This window comes from Pogonomyrmex barbatus, unplaced genomic scaffold (assembly GCF_055798465.1).
Source record: "Pogonomyrmex barbatus isolate J1 unplaced genomic scaffold, ASM5579846v1 scaffold2, whole genome shotgun sequence".
NCBI lineage: Eukaryota > Metazoa > Arthropoda > Insecta > Hymenoptera > Formicidae > Pogonomyrmex > Pogonomyrmex barbatus.
The window spans coordinates 3,170,949-3,185,972 of NW_028297116.1; the positions used below are offsets into that span (position 1 = coordinate 3,170,949).

At 32.9% G+C, this 15,024-nt stretch overlaps 1 protein-coding gene and 1 long non-coding RNA gene across 2 annotated transcripts; both read left to right on the forward strand.

Moving 5' to 3' along the window:
* Nucleotides 1-2,327: 2,327 nt before the first annotated feature.
* Nucleotides 2,328-8,957, forward strand: LOC105425288 (serine protease inhibitor 88Ea). Its single transcript, XM_011635999.3, has 4 exons — nucleotides 2,328-2,486; nucleotides 5,997-6,338; nucleotides 7,040-7,418; nucleotides 7,740-8,957. The coding sequence occupies exons 1-4, from the start codon at nucleotides 2,472-2,474 to the stop codon at nucleotides 8,339-8,341; spliced, it is 1,338 nt and encodes a 445-aa protein (XP_011634301.1). The 5' UTR covers nucleotides 2,328-2,471; the 3' UTR covers nucleotides 8,342-8,957.
* A 1,802-nt stretch (nucleotides 8,958-10,759) lies between these two features.
* Nucleotides 10,760-12,922, forward strand: LOC105425296 (uncharacterized). The gene is made up of 3 exons (XR_967634.3): nucleotides 10,760-11,048; nucleotides 11,472-11,835; nucleotides 12,197-12,922. It is a non-coding gene; the product is annotated as an uncharacterized LOC105425296 (long non-coding RNA).
* Nucleotides 12,923-15,024: the final 2,102 nt, after the last annotated feature.

Here is a 15,024-nt window from a genome sequence, read left to right on the forward strand (position 1 = left end):
TTCAATTTTTTAATTAAATTATTTTATTCAATTGTTAATCGGGTTCAATTTTTTTCAATTATTTCTTTTCAATTCAACTTTTTCTTCAATTATTAACATTGATTTAATAAACGCGTTGGCAAACAACGGGTTTCCCAAAGCTCTTTTGCACCGCAATTAGCATTTACATTGTTATTCAATTTGTTTGAACGGATGTCTGTTTCCAATAATCTTTTTCCGGTGATGGCAAAAGCTGTGGTCCATCGTGGATGAACGTCGTGCTGATTCGACTGGGATTTTCCCAGATCCGTGCCGAAAGTGGTGTGTATAAGCATGTAAACACAGGCGTGTAAATGAGAATGTTTATGTGAGTACCATCATTACATATAAAACCGTCGACGGCGATGCGCAAAACTGCAATCGTTGATGCGTTTCACCATAAAACGCGGTCATTCGCAAAGACGTTTCTTATCAACGAAAATCTTCATAATCAGTGCAATAGCAATAGCAGTCATCATGATTTATCTCCAGGTAAGATTAGGTTCATTGAGTGGAGAAAATCCTTCATGATATGCGATTTAATATTTAATTTAAAAAAACATGGTATTTTGTTGATTGTTAATTTTATTCGGTGGAGAAACTTGCGTCTTTCAAATTTAATATTTAATCTAATCGAAACAAGACAATACGCTTTCTCTCGGTCATGAATTTTTATAATCTTTTTCTTTTTCCGGAATGGAAACGTAATTTGTAATAATATCTACATGATCTACTTTTATTTCATTAAAGGAAGATAATTATTTGTTGATGTCTTACAAATAGCAAATTTTTCGTAAAGAAATCAGTTTACCGGAGGAATTAAATGTCTTGTTTGCCGCGACGATAACGAGGCTTAGTGAGTATTGGATTAACATTATTAACTTCGCGTTAACGGGATCGTTAACAAGCGTGAGTGACACTACTTCAGAGAATACCTTTGTTTGTCAATTAGCCAACGTGCCGCAATTAGAACGTGACATCGTTGCACGCGCGCCGTTTTATTTTTCTCTTTTGGTATATATTAATAAATGGTTGTAAACCCCATTCAACTTGTCGTTTCAAGGCTCGTTTCGACATGAAATATGCGTAGACTTATGAATTAAAGAACCTAATTGCAAAAAGAATTTTCGCAAAAATTTTCCATCGAATTTTTCATCTAATTTGCCATCAAATACGAATGATGACACGCGGAGAAATTAATTTAGCTCGATGTATAAAGTTGTTTTATATAGCAAGAAAAAATATTTATAAAAAAATTAAAAAATATTTAAAAATATTAAAAATATTTATACGATTCTTCGCTTGTGACATCATAATCCAATATAGCTGAAGTGAGGGATCATCAGTCTTATGTGTAACATACGTAATCGCTAATTAGGCCAATTGACCTGTCAATCTTGACTTATCTAGCAGTCGCAGATAGACAAGTATAAATGAGAAATCACCAGAGGTGATTTAGTTCAAATTTATGACCTAATAAACTTATACCTTATAAATTTATGACCTTATAAACTACATTCTCTCAAATTTGATGAATTTTCGTAAATTTAGTAAAAATTTTTAATACGAAAATTAATAGACGAGAGAATATTGAAAAATAAAGTAAATTTTAATGCAAGCTCTGAAAAATTGTGAAAAATCTTAACAACTTCGGAAGTTCATTCGCAAAATTTCTTATTAAAGAAATTTTTTTTGAGTCAACCGAGATAAGATTTTGGAGATAAATTTTCCGAAGGAAGAAATTAAAATCTTTTATGGGAAATATAACGTATGAAAGATTACAATGGCCATGTAAAGCGGCAGAGATTTTCTGGCAATAAAGTCACGATTACGACTGGGCATTTCCAAGAGATAAGGAAGTAATGATTGGCTCGCGCGGAAGATACATAAGAACATTCAGGGTCGGATTTGAAAGGAAGAATCTTGATTTTAATGATGATCAAAAGGATTCTCTTCTTTCTCTCTCTCTCTCTCTCTCTCTTATTCTTCCCTACATACATATAGACATATAGACATATTCATTTCTGATCGTTGAAATTAAAATAAATAAAAAAAGAAATTTAATATACACCACATAAAGATGTATAAAATGCTTTTCTTAATTTATATGTGTATTTGGGGATAATTACAATTTTGAATTTCATTATCCCCAAATTTTTCGGAAATTTTCTGTAAAATTTATTTAAACAGTTTTACCGAATCTCGAAGTTTTTTCTTCGCGTAATCCGATCCTAAATCCCACTCATCGCGTATGTCATGACGTTTCCACGCAAACGTGACGAACCAGAAGTGGGAAAGAGTGGGGCCAGCCAAAGGCATTCTCCTTCAGCGTCTCTTCGCGTCCGTTTCAGTCCTGCGTCATTTCGATCATCGTTCGGACGTCCAAGTACCGGTGGCTCTAATTGCTCTGTCGACTTCGAGCTCGTTTTGCTAGAAAGAGAGAGTGCCGAATAATGTCGTTCCTCACGGTGAGTGCCAATAGCCATCATTCGATTTTTCTTCGTTTGATTCTACCTATTTTGTTTTGCATCTATTTTGCTTTGTACAATCCTTTATGATATTTTCGCACGGAAGACGAGGAAACGATTTTCCTCGTACTTCCCAGATATTATTATTCAGCTTAATTATTAGCATTGAGACCTGCAGTTCTCGCAGATCGTACATTGCACTCCCTCCCGTTATACTTCTGAAATGACCCTTGACTGCCGGTCTGCTCGGAAGTTCAACCGCGATAAGTCTTATCGAAAGACTAAGAACGTTTTTCCCTCTTTGAGAATTACTTTCTGAATTGATTTCGAGCGAGTTTGATATAAGAAAAAAAATTATCATCTCCGAGTCTTTAAACATATTTTTAATTTTAAATTCCCAAAGAAATATTAGATAATTGAAAATCTCACATTTCCTATCTTCTTTAATTAATAACCTAAAATTTCTAACGCAATCGATTATAGTGTAAGCATAATAATCCATGATAATTCACAGCACAAAATGAATTTAATTAAAAGTGCTTGCCTTGCTCAAAAGTTTTGTAAACACATTTGGAAGCACATTCGTGATGATAATTTCAAGATATCCGATAAAAGAAACATTCTTGTATCTAAAACTATGGAATCAATGTCAAAACATCTATTTTTTTTATATCGTTTTATATAAAATGTTAGAAATTTATATAATAATGCTATAATCTTTTGATATCTACGAACATATACGTCACATACGTAGAAATACATGCATACATATATTTGACATTTGACGCGATAGAACAATTTTATAAAAACAGTATGATGTCATCACGCGGAATCTTGTTTTGTGTTTTCACAAGCGCTAAATTTGTCCATCTTATATTGACATATATCTTATATCTTATATGTTTTAAGAAAGAATACTATTCACTAAGATAATAAAGCTTTTAACATAACATTCTAAGACATATCCTTTTTGTTTCAAGACATATTTTAGTAACTTTACTACTCGATCTTCGTTGTAATTTTTATGCGATTTCCAGAAATTTTAACGTTTTTAAGAAGATTACTTATATCGCGATTTGATTTTGTTCTATAAATACATACTCTTGCATAATCGTAACTTTTATGTTTTTTTTTCTAGGTGAAAAACAAATATTACACGATATTTTATTTCTTTGCCTTCTTAGATAATTTTAAACGATTGTTATTCCTTAAAATTAAAACTCACTAATGCCTAATGGTTTTGGATTTAAAATTCCGCGAGACTTTTAGGAGAAAAATACTTAATTATCATTTAATTCTAAAGGTTCCTAAAGGTCTCCTCATTATAGTTTGATGATCTTTAACAGCCTTTAATAAGTTAATTGGACGAATGCGTTTACTTTAGTTATTTTAGATCTCTACGTTTGGAATGTTTATACATGTCAACAAGATTGTTGATTCTTATGATTCTCACGATTCTCACGATTCATGGAATTTCCGTGCCGCGTTCGCACCGCTTCTCTGATCATTCATAAATTCTTACGTCACGCGTAATTACCTCGAGCTGTTTGATCGTTTGGTCGTTTCTCGCGAGCAAAGAAGCAAAAAGAAAAAAAAAAAATGAAGTTTGATCTAGAGATCGAGATGTACTATTTACGAGTATGCTTGTCATGAATTGTACACGATACGTGATCGACATGATAATGAGCATCGTGCACTGCGAATAAAAAATTCACGTGATCTTTCATTGTCATCGTAATTTCAATCTCGTGAAATACGAACAGTACATTCAAAATTAAATTTTCCAATTTTAATTCACGTTTGGATTTTAATTTTAATTTCATCGAATTTTTCACATATTTCATACTTAATATCAACTTTTCTTCCGATTTACTGTAATATTTTAATTTGATTTCCAAAACAGATATAACTTGTAAATGTTATTGTTATATATGCGATTCATGGATCATCTAATTTTAATGTAAATTGTGGTTTTTTTTCATCGGAATCCTTGTTTTAATTAATCCAATTTTAATCGCTTCATTTTGATTTATAAAAATCTGATTTTAATTCTAACTTATTAATTCCGGTTTTTATTTTAATTTTATTCAAAAAAAAAATCAAGAATTGCAATCTCATTCTCGTTGCCACGATGCTATTAGAAATTACGACATTATATACACTGTCGCCTATTAATTGCCTCTTAATAAAATTCATATCACAGATCACGTTACCGAAGAGGTGTGTCTCGTCGTGACCCGTCATCGAAAATACCGCTTTTGTCAGGCGCGAGCTTTCGTCACACGTTGATTTCAGTCATGAAAGCCGGATGCCCTATGATGTCACGATACTGGCTGCTTTCACTCGTTCTTAGCCTCCGATTTCCGATTCGGTCGCAATTTCGACGGGATTGCGCAGGAAAGTAACGAACCGAGGGAACGCACCCTTTTTCGAGGGAAGGAAGTTGCGAAGAAGTTGTGTGGGTTACATCACTCCGGATGGATCATAAAGAGAATGACTCTTGATTCTGTCCATTCTGTCTCGCGAAAAAATAAGCAGAAAATTAAAATCTAAAATTATTTAAATCGTCGAACGAATCCTTGATCTTTGAACGACCAGGTTCTATTCGGGGAATTTGCCGCCGCTAAAAAGCATCACAATCCGGCCGCGATGACGCGATCGCTTCTTCGACATGGCGACCATGCGATGGGCGACACGGTCTAGAAATTCGCATAAATTACAAGCCATATTGTCGCGGGGAGTATCACGCGCGTTGTGAAATTCCTGAAAAAAAATATATGGGCCGGAGGCCCAGATTTCTTCCGTCGTTTCGTCTTTACGTCTTCTGCGTCCAACACGCGCGATTCTTCGTCGTCACCGCTTTCTCCATCGCGCGAGAAAGTTTTTTTTTTCTCCTCGATTGAATATCCGAATGATGCCAGTGCGTGCGTTTCATTCACGCGGGGCATCGTTAATCTTTTGCACGTTCGGAGACACGTGTATAAAACAATAAATCATCGCCGAGTAACAAATTGAATCTCCTTTTAGTCGCGGACGTCATAACGCGGAAGTCTTCAAGGGATATCCCCCTTTGGAGTGAAAATAGTTGGAGAGATTTCAATTAGCTTCATTTTTCCCGTATTGTATAATCAACGCACTTCCTAGAGCGTTCTGCTTCGTAAAATATAGTCTTGTCGCTGTCGTGAAGGATATGTCATTACGTAACATCGATAACAATCCATTTCTCATATACAGTATTAATAAAACATTTTTTTGCTCTATACACTGCAAAATTACAACAATTTCAAATTTAATTGAGGAAAATGCCACAAATATTAATCAGGCACGATAAATCAGGCGCAAAAAAAATTTAAACAAAATTTTAAATAAAAATCCGCATATATTTAATTCATATTGAGTTCACATTTGCCGCATTCTCCTCCCTTAATTTTTTAATATTATACATCTTATTGTTTTTTTCCAATATTTTTCTTTTCTCTTATTTCTTTCTTATTTTTCTTTTGTTTGCAGGCAATGACGTTGCTGTCGGTGATCAGCATGATTTCGGCGCAATGTCTGACGGGAGATGACGCCCCTTCAGTGATGGACCCGGCGTCGAGGACGTTGTTGACGAACGCCCGTTTTAGCTTCGCGCTCGACAGCCTGAAGAAGGCCGCGTTGATCGAGTCGAAGGACAATATCTTCTTCAGCCCACACAGTATAAATCAGGCTTTAAATTTGGCGTATTTCGGCGCCCGCACCACCACCGAGGCGAATCTCAAGCAGGCCCTCCACATCCCCGATCAGCTCTCCAAAGTCGACGTGCAACGATATTATGCTTTCGAGAGATCGTTCAGTCAGATGCGTTCCCAGGTGAGCAATTCCGGTACGGTTGCGTAATTAAGCGATTTACTTCGTCGTCATTGGAGATATGTCAAGGCGATCACCACGCGATTTATCGTTACACCAACGTCGGGGATAAACCGTGCTCGAGTCCCCAAGGCCCTAAAGGTGGCTGTTCGTGGATCCCCTTGGCCGACTTTAAGATTACCTTGTTCAGCAAAATGCTTGATTCTCGATTGTACAAGCAAATTTGAATGACGTAATTTAAACATTTCCGCATGGAGAAATCCATAAAGGATGGTAGGGAAAATAAATTTCAAGCTTATATGTCAGATTCGATATTGCGTGCAAAAATGCACCGTAATATCGAAAGATATTTGTTATGGTAAATGATTTATTAAAAATTAATGATTGTGAAATTGATAATGAAATATAATTTGAATGAAACAAAATAGAAAAGATTAAAAAAATTTAATATCGTGACAATAGTCTTTTAAAAAACGCATATTAGAAATTTAAAGATTGCTCAGTCAATATATTTAACATTTAAGTATTTAATTTAACATTTAAGTATTAAAATAATATAGTTGCATAATAACACTTGCAACGCCTAAATAGAATTCATGAAAATTTATTGTCTCGACAACTTCGCAGAAATCTTGCAAAGAACGATTTTTCTCGGAAATCTTACGAAGAACGATTTTTTTTATCCTTGGTATTTTTTATTTCAGTTGGGTGAAAACTCAGACTCCTACGAATACAAAGTCGCTAATAGATTTTGGATTACGAACGCCAAGAAACTGCGCGAATGTATGCTCGATTTCTTTGGTGATCAATTACAAGTGACTGATTTCCGTGCAAATCCCACAGAAGTGAGGAATCAGATCAACAACTGGGTTAGCAATGTGACGAAAGGCCACATTCGCGATCTCTTGCCTCCGCATAGCATCGGCGAGGATACCGATTTGGTTCTGGCAAATGCGGTTTACTTCAAGGGTCTCTGGGCCCATCGTTTCGATCCCGTGAATTCTAAACGCGACATTTTCTACGCTTCCGGCTCGCAGAATTCCGTCACCACTTTCATGCGTCAGAAAGGGAACTTTAATTATGGTAAGCATTTCTGATTCAAATTTCATATTATTTATTTATTAAATTTTTTAAATTAATTATAAACGACACATTTTTTGTTAAACGTCATTTAAATAAATTTTAATATATTGTATATTTTTATAAAAATGCGAAATATTGAAAAGTAACAATTACAAAAACAGCTTTCCATTTTGAGAAAAATGAAAAACATCACGTAGATGTTTAAAAATCGTTGATATGAATCCAACAAATTCTGTACACAACGACTTAAGGCTTGAAAAAAATTTTCATTTATCTATATTTTTTTCTAATCTTTTTTTTCCAATTTCGTTTCCTTTTCAGCCATCTCTGAGGAATTAGGTGTGCATATCTTGGAATTACCCTACAAAGGTAAAGAGATCTCGATGTTCGTGCTGCTCCCTCCGTTCTCCACCGCGCGATCTCTCCAGAATCCTTCTTACGAGCCACAGGACGGTATTCGCCAGCTGGTGGAACGTCTGGCGACCGAGGAGGGTTCCCGGGAGCTTCGCGAAATATTAGACGATGGATTACTGACGCGCGAAGTTGAGATCAGCCTGCCGCGTTTCGAACTCGAACGGGAATTACCAATTGGCCAGCTGCTGCATGCCCTCGGCGCCGGCGATGTGATGTCACTCGCCGCCGATCTACGCGGTTTCGTCGCCGATGGCGAAGCTTCTCTGACTCTCGGTGAGGCCGTGCACCGAGCCCGCATCGAGGTGACGGAGGAAGGCACCACCGCAGCCGCGGCCACCGCGATCTTCACCTTCCGTTCCAGCCGACCTACCGAGCCTGCCGTCTTCAACGCCAATCATCCGTTCGTTTACCTGATTTACAACAAAGCTGATCACACGATCCTTTTCACTGGTGTTTTCCGCTCGCCCAACGGATCCCAATCGACATCCTTGACCCGCGGCGCCGTTTAAATGGATCGCCGAGGAGAAACTCGCTCTTGAAAAGTTAGTCGGCAACAGAGGCTGATGATGTGACAGGATTGACAAGTTTTCGAGTCTTTCCATTCTTTTCTTGGTCAGTTGATGATGTTTTAGGCTGTTTTACGCGTGACACCGAGCGATTTTTGTTGATGATCAAAGATGATCCTTCAAATTGATGAAGTTGATATTCCTTTAGGGAAAAAAATCTTTAAAGGATCAAAAAGGATCTCGCATTTTCTGACGATTTTTTTGAAAGGAATCTGTTGCACGAATCTCATTAATTTATTCTTGTATTTAGGTTTTATATTTTATAATATTTTATTTTTAAAGTTAGATAAAGAGAATGTGACGCAAAATAAAAATCTATACAGAGTCATTCACGTTTATTGCATTTTTTAATTATATAGATAATAAATTTTGACTATCAGTGATCTCGTTGACTGACTGAAAGAATTGTATAACAAATATTTCTTCCTCCAAATATATATATAGAAATCTTTTAGAAGAAAGAATTTTACAACGTATCTAAAGTAAAAATTGTAAAAATATTAAGAAGAGATTTATGTAATAAGGAAAAATAAATAAAAATATTTTTAGATATATGTAATTATGTGTAGTAATTAATGTGTAGTAATTTGTTTTAAGAGATAAACGACAATGTTTTGCACCAAGTTACGCAATTTATACGTAAGCTGGCCGATTGCAATATCTGAGATTATCGGATTTCAACTCATAATTGAATTTTTATTAAACTTAATTGATACTTAGATTTTAATTACATAAAAAAGTGTCTTTATTTTTCTTCTATGTATTCTAAGGAAGTATAATGCCAAGTCTCAACATTGAAACATTTATTTAAAAAATATTTTGTTTGTCCTCATCATCGATTCATAGTTACAAAAATAACTATAAAAATAACTACACAACACACACACACACACACACACACGTGCGCGCGCGCGCGTCATATTATATATATAGATTGATAGATAAGAGTTAACAAAAAGATTAAAAATAACGTCTTATTTTTAAAATATATGTTTCATGCACATCAAATGATTATTTCGATTTTTATTTTATCCAAAATAGTATTATTTTATTATGAAAAAAAAAACAATTTCTTACAATTGTTGCGTGAATTTGATTTTATTAAAAAAGTGCCAAATCTTAAAGCAAAATAATTATTGCGTACAATTATTACATTTTATAAGCAACAAATGTCTAATAAAATTTGCGTTTATTTTAATCCTTGGAACTGGTTTTATATCTTTTATAGTTTTGTATTATCGTTTACCGAATTCTCGTCAAATTTAGATTAACAAACATAAATAATATTATTGGTTTATCTTGATTGTCTATGTACTTTTTATTCTATTATATTTCAATTCTAACATTAAAAATTTCGAAAAGATCATCTCTACTAAAAGTCAATTTGAATATGAGCCAGATAATTGACGACAGATCATTTTGTTTCCAATTTTTAACAATTTAAACAAATTATTATATTTTTCCATGTTTAGAAATCAATAATTTTTATATATGATTTGTTTTTGTTGTTTGATTTAAATAATCTAAAGATTACGCTCAAGGTACGTTATATTATTGCTAATCCTAATAAATGGATTTGTTATATATATATATTGACAACAACCTATCACTTAAACATATTAAAAATTCTTTCGGCTCAGCCGTATCTGAGATCTAATAATTTTAAATACTCGCAACTAGCTGACTCATATAAAAGGTTTACTTGTTGTTCCTGCATTGGTCTGCACTAAAACTTTCTATCTCGTTTTTATTAAACTTTAAATATATATCTTTTATTTCATGTACAACAAGTGTACGCTAGTCAGTTCAGCTATAAAAAACGGATCAAAAGATATACTGCCGGTTTTGCTCTCGTGAGATATTGGTGCGCACTTAGCGTGAGAGTCTATCAGGTCTAGATATAATGAAATATTATACATTTTGATTTGATACACATTAATCGTTTAATTGATATAAAAAATATTGGTAATAAATAAATATAAAAAAATATACATTTATATAAAAAGAAAACTTAAATTTCTCAATTTTCTAAGTCCAATCTTTTTTTAAGGTTTGTAAAGTTTCTTGCAATAAAAAATAAAAAAATGTATACGACACAATGTAACCCTTGACGGTATTATATATGTATAAATGAATAAACAAAAACAACATGTAACAAATTAATATTAAATACATTAATACAAATTAATACTAAATAAAAAGTCAAATAGAAATTTTTTTCTGGAAATTAAAAAAAAGTTTCTTAATATATTTCAAAAACATACACGATTTTGAATATCATATACTAAATTAAGTAATTACTGAAGAGATAATTAATTAATACATAAATAAGCATAACAAAATTAATGTTCTTTTGAAATTTTATATTTTCATCACTTTTTTTCCTTACGTATTTTCTTATTATCTTTCATAGATGTTGGCAGACGCTCGGTTTGAGTTTGCGTTCGAAATTCTGGAGAAGATAATAATAATGCAGAGAAGCACTGTTTTTTTCAGTCCATATATCAGATCTTGTGCCCTAGTATATTTAGGAGCCTGCGATAATATTGAAAACATTTTCAAGCATATTCTTCATATTCCCGCTAATATGTCCAAAGCTGATGTGGAAAAAAACTATTTATGCGAAAGAATCAATTACATGATCCATAGCGTAAGTAATTCAAATATAATTAATATTATTGTTGTTAAAAATTTGTCAAAGCACTTATCATTACGTCAACGTATTTGATCAAAATTATGAATCTTCTCGTAACATTATATCTTTTCATTCAGCAGAATTTTTAATGTATATCGTGACAGATAAACTTTAATGATTTACAGTTATTTAGAAATTTTTAATTAAAAAATATAACAAAAGATGACAGAAGTTAACATAGTTTTATATTTCATATTTCAGGTCATTGTGTACAACAGATTATTGAGTAAATGTAATACGTAGATTATTGAGTAATTTAAATGTAATACGTAGAAAATTCTTTGTTTTATCACGTGGATGATTTACTAGAAAATAATAATAATAGCGAATCTTGTGAAATAAAAAAAATTTGAGAATTTTTATTTTTTTCCTTTCTAGTTAAATGAAACATGTACAATCAAATTTGACAGTAGAAACTGTGGATCGCAAACTACAAGAAACTGAACAAATGTACGTTCAACTTAAATACTTTCTGCGATCAATGGCAGGCAACCGATTTTTTTGGAAATTTCACTAACATGAAGCGCAATATCAATCAATGGGTACTGGAAATAACAAAAACTATTTCTAATATTCTGCCCAACAGGCAGCGTTCATCTCAATGCCGAACTGATCTTGGTGAACGCAATCCGTTTTTACGGCTCATGGGACCAAGTTGACTTTGCAGAAGATTCCCCATCGCAAAGTACATCTTCTCAAAATCGACTTTATTTCAATAAAGTATCTCGGACGTATAGGCAATGTAAGAATACTATGTATCTCAATCTTATCGTATATATTTTATCATTGATCCCTGGTAAAATTTTTTATTAACATTTTCCAATATTTTACTTCATAAAAAGAGAAAAGAAAGAAGGAACATAGTAGATATTTAAAGAGTGTTTTCATACGATAATTTGAATGTATCTCAATTTTAATTGATTTCTTATCTAATCTCGTTGTGTTTTTATTTTATTCTTTTTAATTGTTTCAACAAAACTAAAGGCGCATATTGTAGAGATGCTCCCATAAAGGTGACGAGATATTGTTGTTTCGGTTTATATCTTTGTCATCGAAGACAATGTCAGTAAAATATAAAAATATGTCTTTTGATCCGGAAACAGATGAAATATTCCAATTAGTAAGACGCCTCCAAGACCAAGGAAGGATCTGATGAATTTCGCCGGCTGCTGAATGGAGAAATACCGGCGCAAGAAAGCGAATTTAGACGATGATGGAATTTTCGATCGAACAGGAAACGTCGATCGGTGATTTGCTGTGTAATCTAGGCGCTGAAGAAGTATTAGCAAGTGACGCAACTGATTTGCGCGGTTTCATAGACGACGACGAGAAGAGCTTGTATCTCCATGACGCTGTGCATCGAGCGAAAATCACAATTTTTAATGAAAATACTTGTGCGAGTGCGAGTACTGCGCTCTGCTCATTTTCATGCAGCAGAGAAGTCAAAAACCTTGACTTTTATGTTGAACCAAAGACTCTTTTCTTAATCTACGATAGACCTCGCCGCGCTATTCTTTTTATTGGCACTTTTTAATCGGATCGACAAATGTATTACTTAGATAAAACATGTATATATCAATTGTTGAGAGAGAGAGAGAGAGAGAGAGAGAGAGAGAGAGAGAGAGAGAGAGAGATCAACATTAAATAATAGATAATTTATAATTCATCAAAAGAATTTTTTGCCTTAAAAGATTATTTAAAAGCTTATATATATTCTTATATTTAAGATTGTCTTTAAGTATATATTTAAAATTTTAAATCCAGAAAATCGTATTTGTATCTTATTATTCTGTTGCTTAAGACTTGAAATAAGATTACAAATCTGTCATTAATATCATAAAAAAAATTAATATGATTTTTTTATGAAAATATATATTGAATATATATTGAAAATATATATATTGAATAGATAATTAATTTTGACAAAGCGATTTCTCTGATTTCTAGATACAACTTATTCAAAAAGATATAAAAATAATATCACATTCTAAAAGTAATTTTTGACAATTATATTATTACAACATAACAAAGAGCTTAAATTATAAACTTTATATGAGTATATATATATATATATATATATATAAAACTTTATTATAAATTATTATTTTATATTAATTGATATTGTTGTAAAACAATATTGATATTAAAAAAATAAATTTAAAAAATTTTTGATAAATTATTTCAATATTATTGTAACGGCATTAATGTATATATATTTTTAATAATTCATAAACTTTTTTCAATTTCATATGTAATATGTGATATTTTTCAGGATTGCCTTTTAACTTGAAAACAATATGATATATGTACAAATGGTACGTAAAACTGATCAATTTTATTTCATTATACAATTTTTTAGTACAATCAAAATGATAAAATATATTTTATCGACCGCAACTTTTTGTGAACTGTATCTTCGAAGATACGTGCGCTAAAGATGCAACGCGTCTTTTTCCTTAAAAAACTTTTTTCTTCCTTTCGCCTAAAGTTTTTATATTGATTTAATAATTTGAATATTCCAATTACTGACGAGTTGCTGTTGATGCATGAAAATATTCTTTGCCGCATTATCGATCGAATTCCCTCAGAGATTTTGCGATCGGTAGCTTGCGCCTCTTCTGGTCGGCTCGACAAACTGAATTCTCGAGGCTGAGACCCATTCACCGGGCTTGACGTCACTCTGGACTTCGCTTCTAGCTTGTATTTGCTCGCTTGTTCACGTACACGTATATATACATGCGTGCGTGTTTGCCTTTGCGACCGTTAGCCGGTAGCATCCGCGAAATACGAGCACGCCGGGATCTGCTGCAGTCGTTGGCATCCGATTGCGTCACGTGGAACGCACGCACGCACGCACGCACGTACGCACGCACGCACGCACGCACGCACGCATGCACGTATATATACGTGCAACGTGCGATGCGGCATACCAGGAACACGAATGAACGCGAGTTCGTCCTGATTCGCTCTCCCGAGTCCTTGACGTACTACGAGAGAGAGAGATGAGCGAACTCGAGATCCGTGAGAGATGCGATCGTCGATCCTTCGTGCTTCCTCGAACGAGCGTAATGTCGCCTTCCAATGTCGCCTTTCGGCTGCGGCGATTCCGTTTGGAATCGTCAACCCGGAAGGATTCGCGGACCGGTTGCATCTCGATTTGCACTCCTTTTCGCGTATACCTTTCAACCTGTTACACGTTTCGTTACACATTTTTCTTCTTCCACGTAAACTGAATAATAATATTGATTAATATATAACAAACAATCGTATTTGTTTGTTTGTATCAGTCTGTATTCATCATCGTGGCAATAAGTCAAGCTTTATAATTAGTGATTGAAAATCCAAAAAGTGAATTGGCTATTAAGGATGTGTCACCATTTTTATAATATTTCTATATTTCATAATGGAAAAATTATGAAAAACCAGCAGATTATTTTAAATCGCATTTAGAAGTAATCAAAAAAAAGTGATTTAAAACTTGGATAACAAATTATTTAAATAAATAAATAGAAGTGTGATGGCAAGATTAAAAATAAAAAATATCATAAAAATATCAATTTTTTTAATATGTTTTAAATATTTAAGTAGTAATTTATGTCGTCTTGAATATACTTAAAGAATTTACAAAAAAATTGAAATTTTTGTCATTATTTTTTAATTACATTTATATTAAAGTATTATATTGAAATAATTTTTATCCAAATTCTAAACCAATGCAAATTTTTTTACATTACTTTTAAACGCAATCTAGAATTATGTAACGATTTTTTTCACAATTTTTTTCAATATAAATGAAAATAAGTGTAATACATCCTTAATTTAATTTTGATAAATAATAATTATTATTACACGTAAAAAATTTTGTATTCTTTATAAACAAACTTTAACACAATTTCAGAATTAAGAAGATAAGAAAAAAAAACTGAGATAT

Bases quoted from the DNA above. Each gene is read 5' to 3' on its own strand.
- LOC105425288 (XM_011635999.3), top strand. The intron at 6,339-7,039 runs GTGAGCAATTCC...TTTTTATTTCAG, and splicing joins TCAGTCAGATGCGTTCCCAG to TTGGGTGAAAACTCAGACTC. The intron at 7,419-7,739 runs GTAAGCATTTCT...TTTCCTTTTCAG, and splicing joins GAAAGGGAACTTTAATTATG to CCATCTCTGAGGAATTAGGT.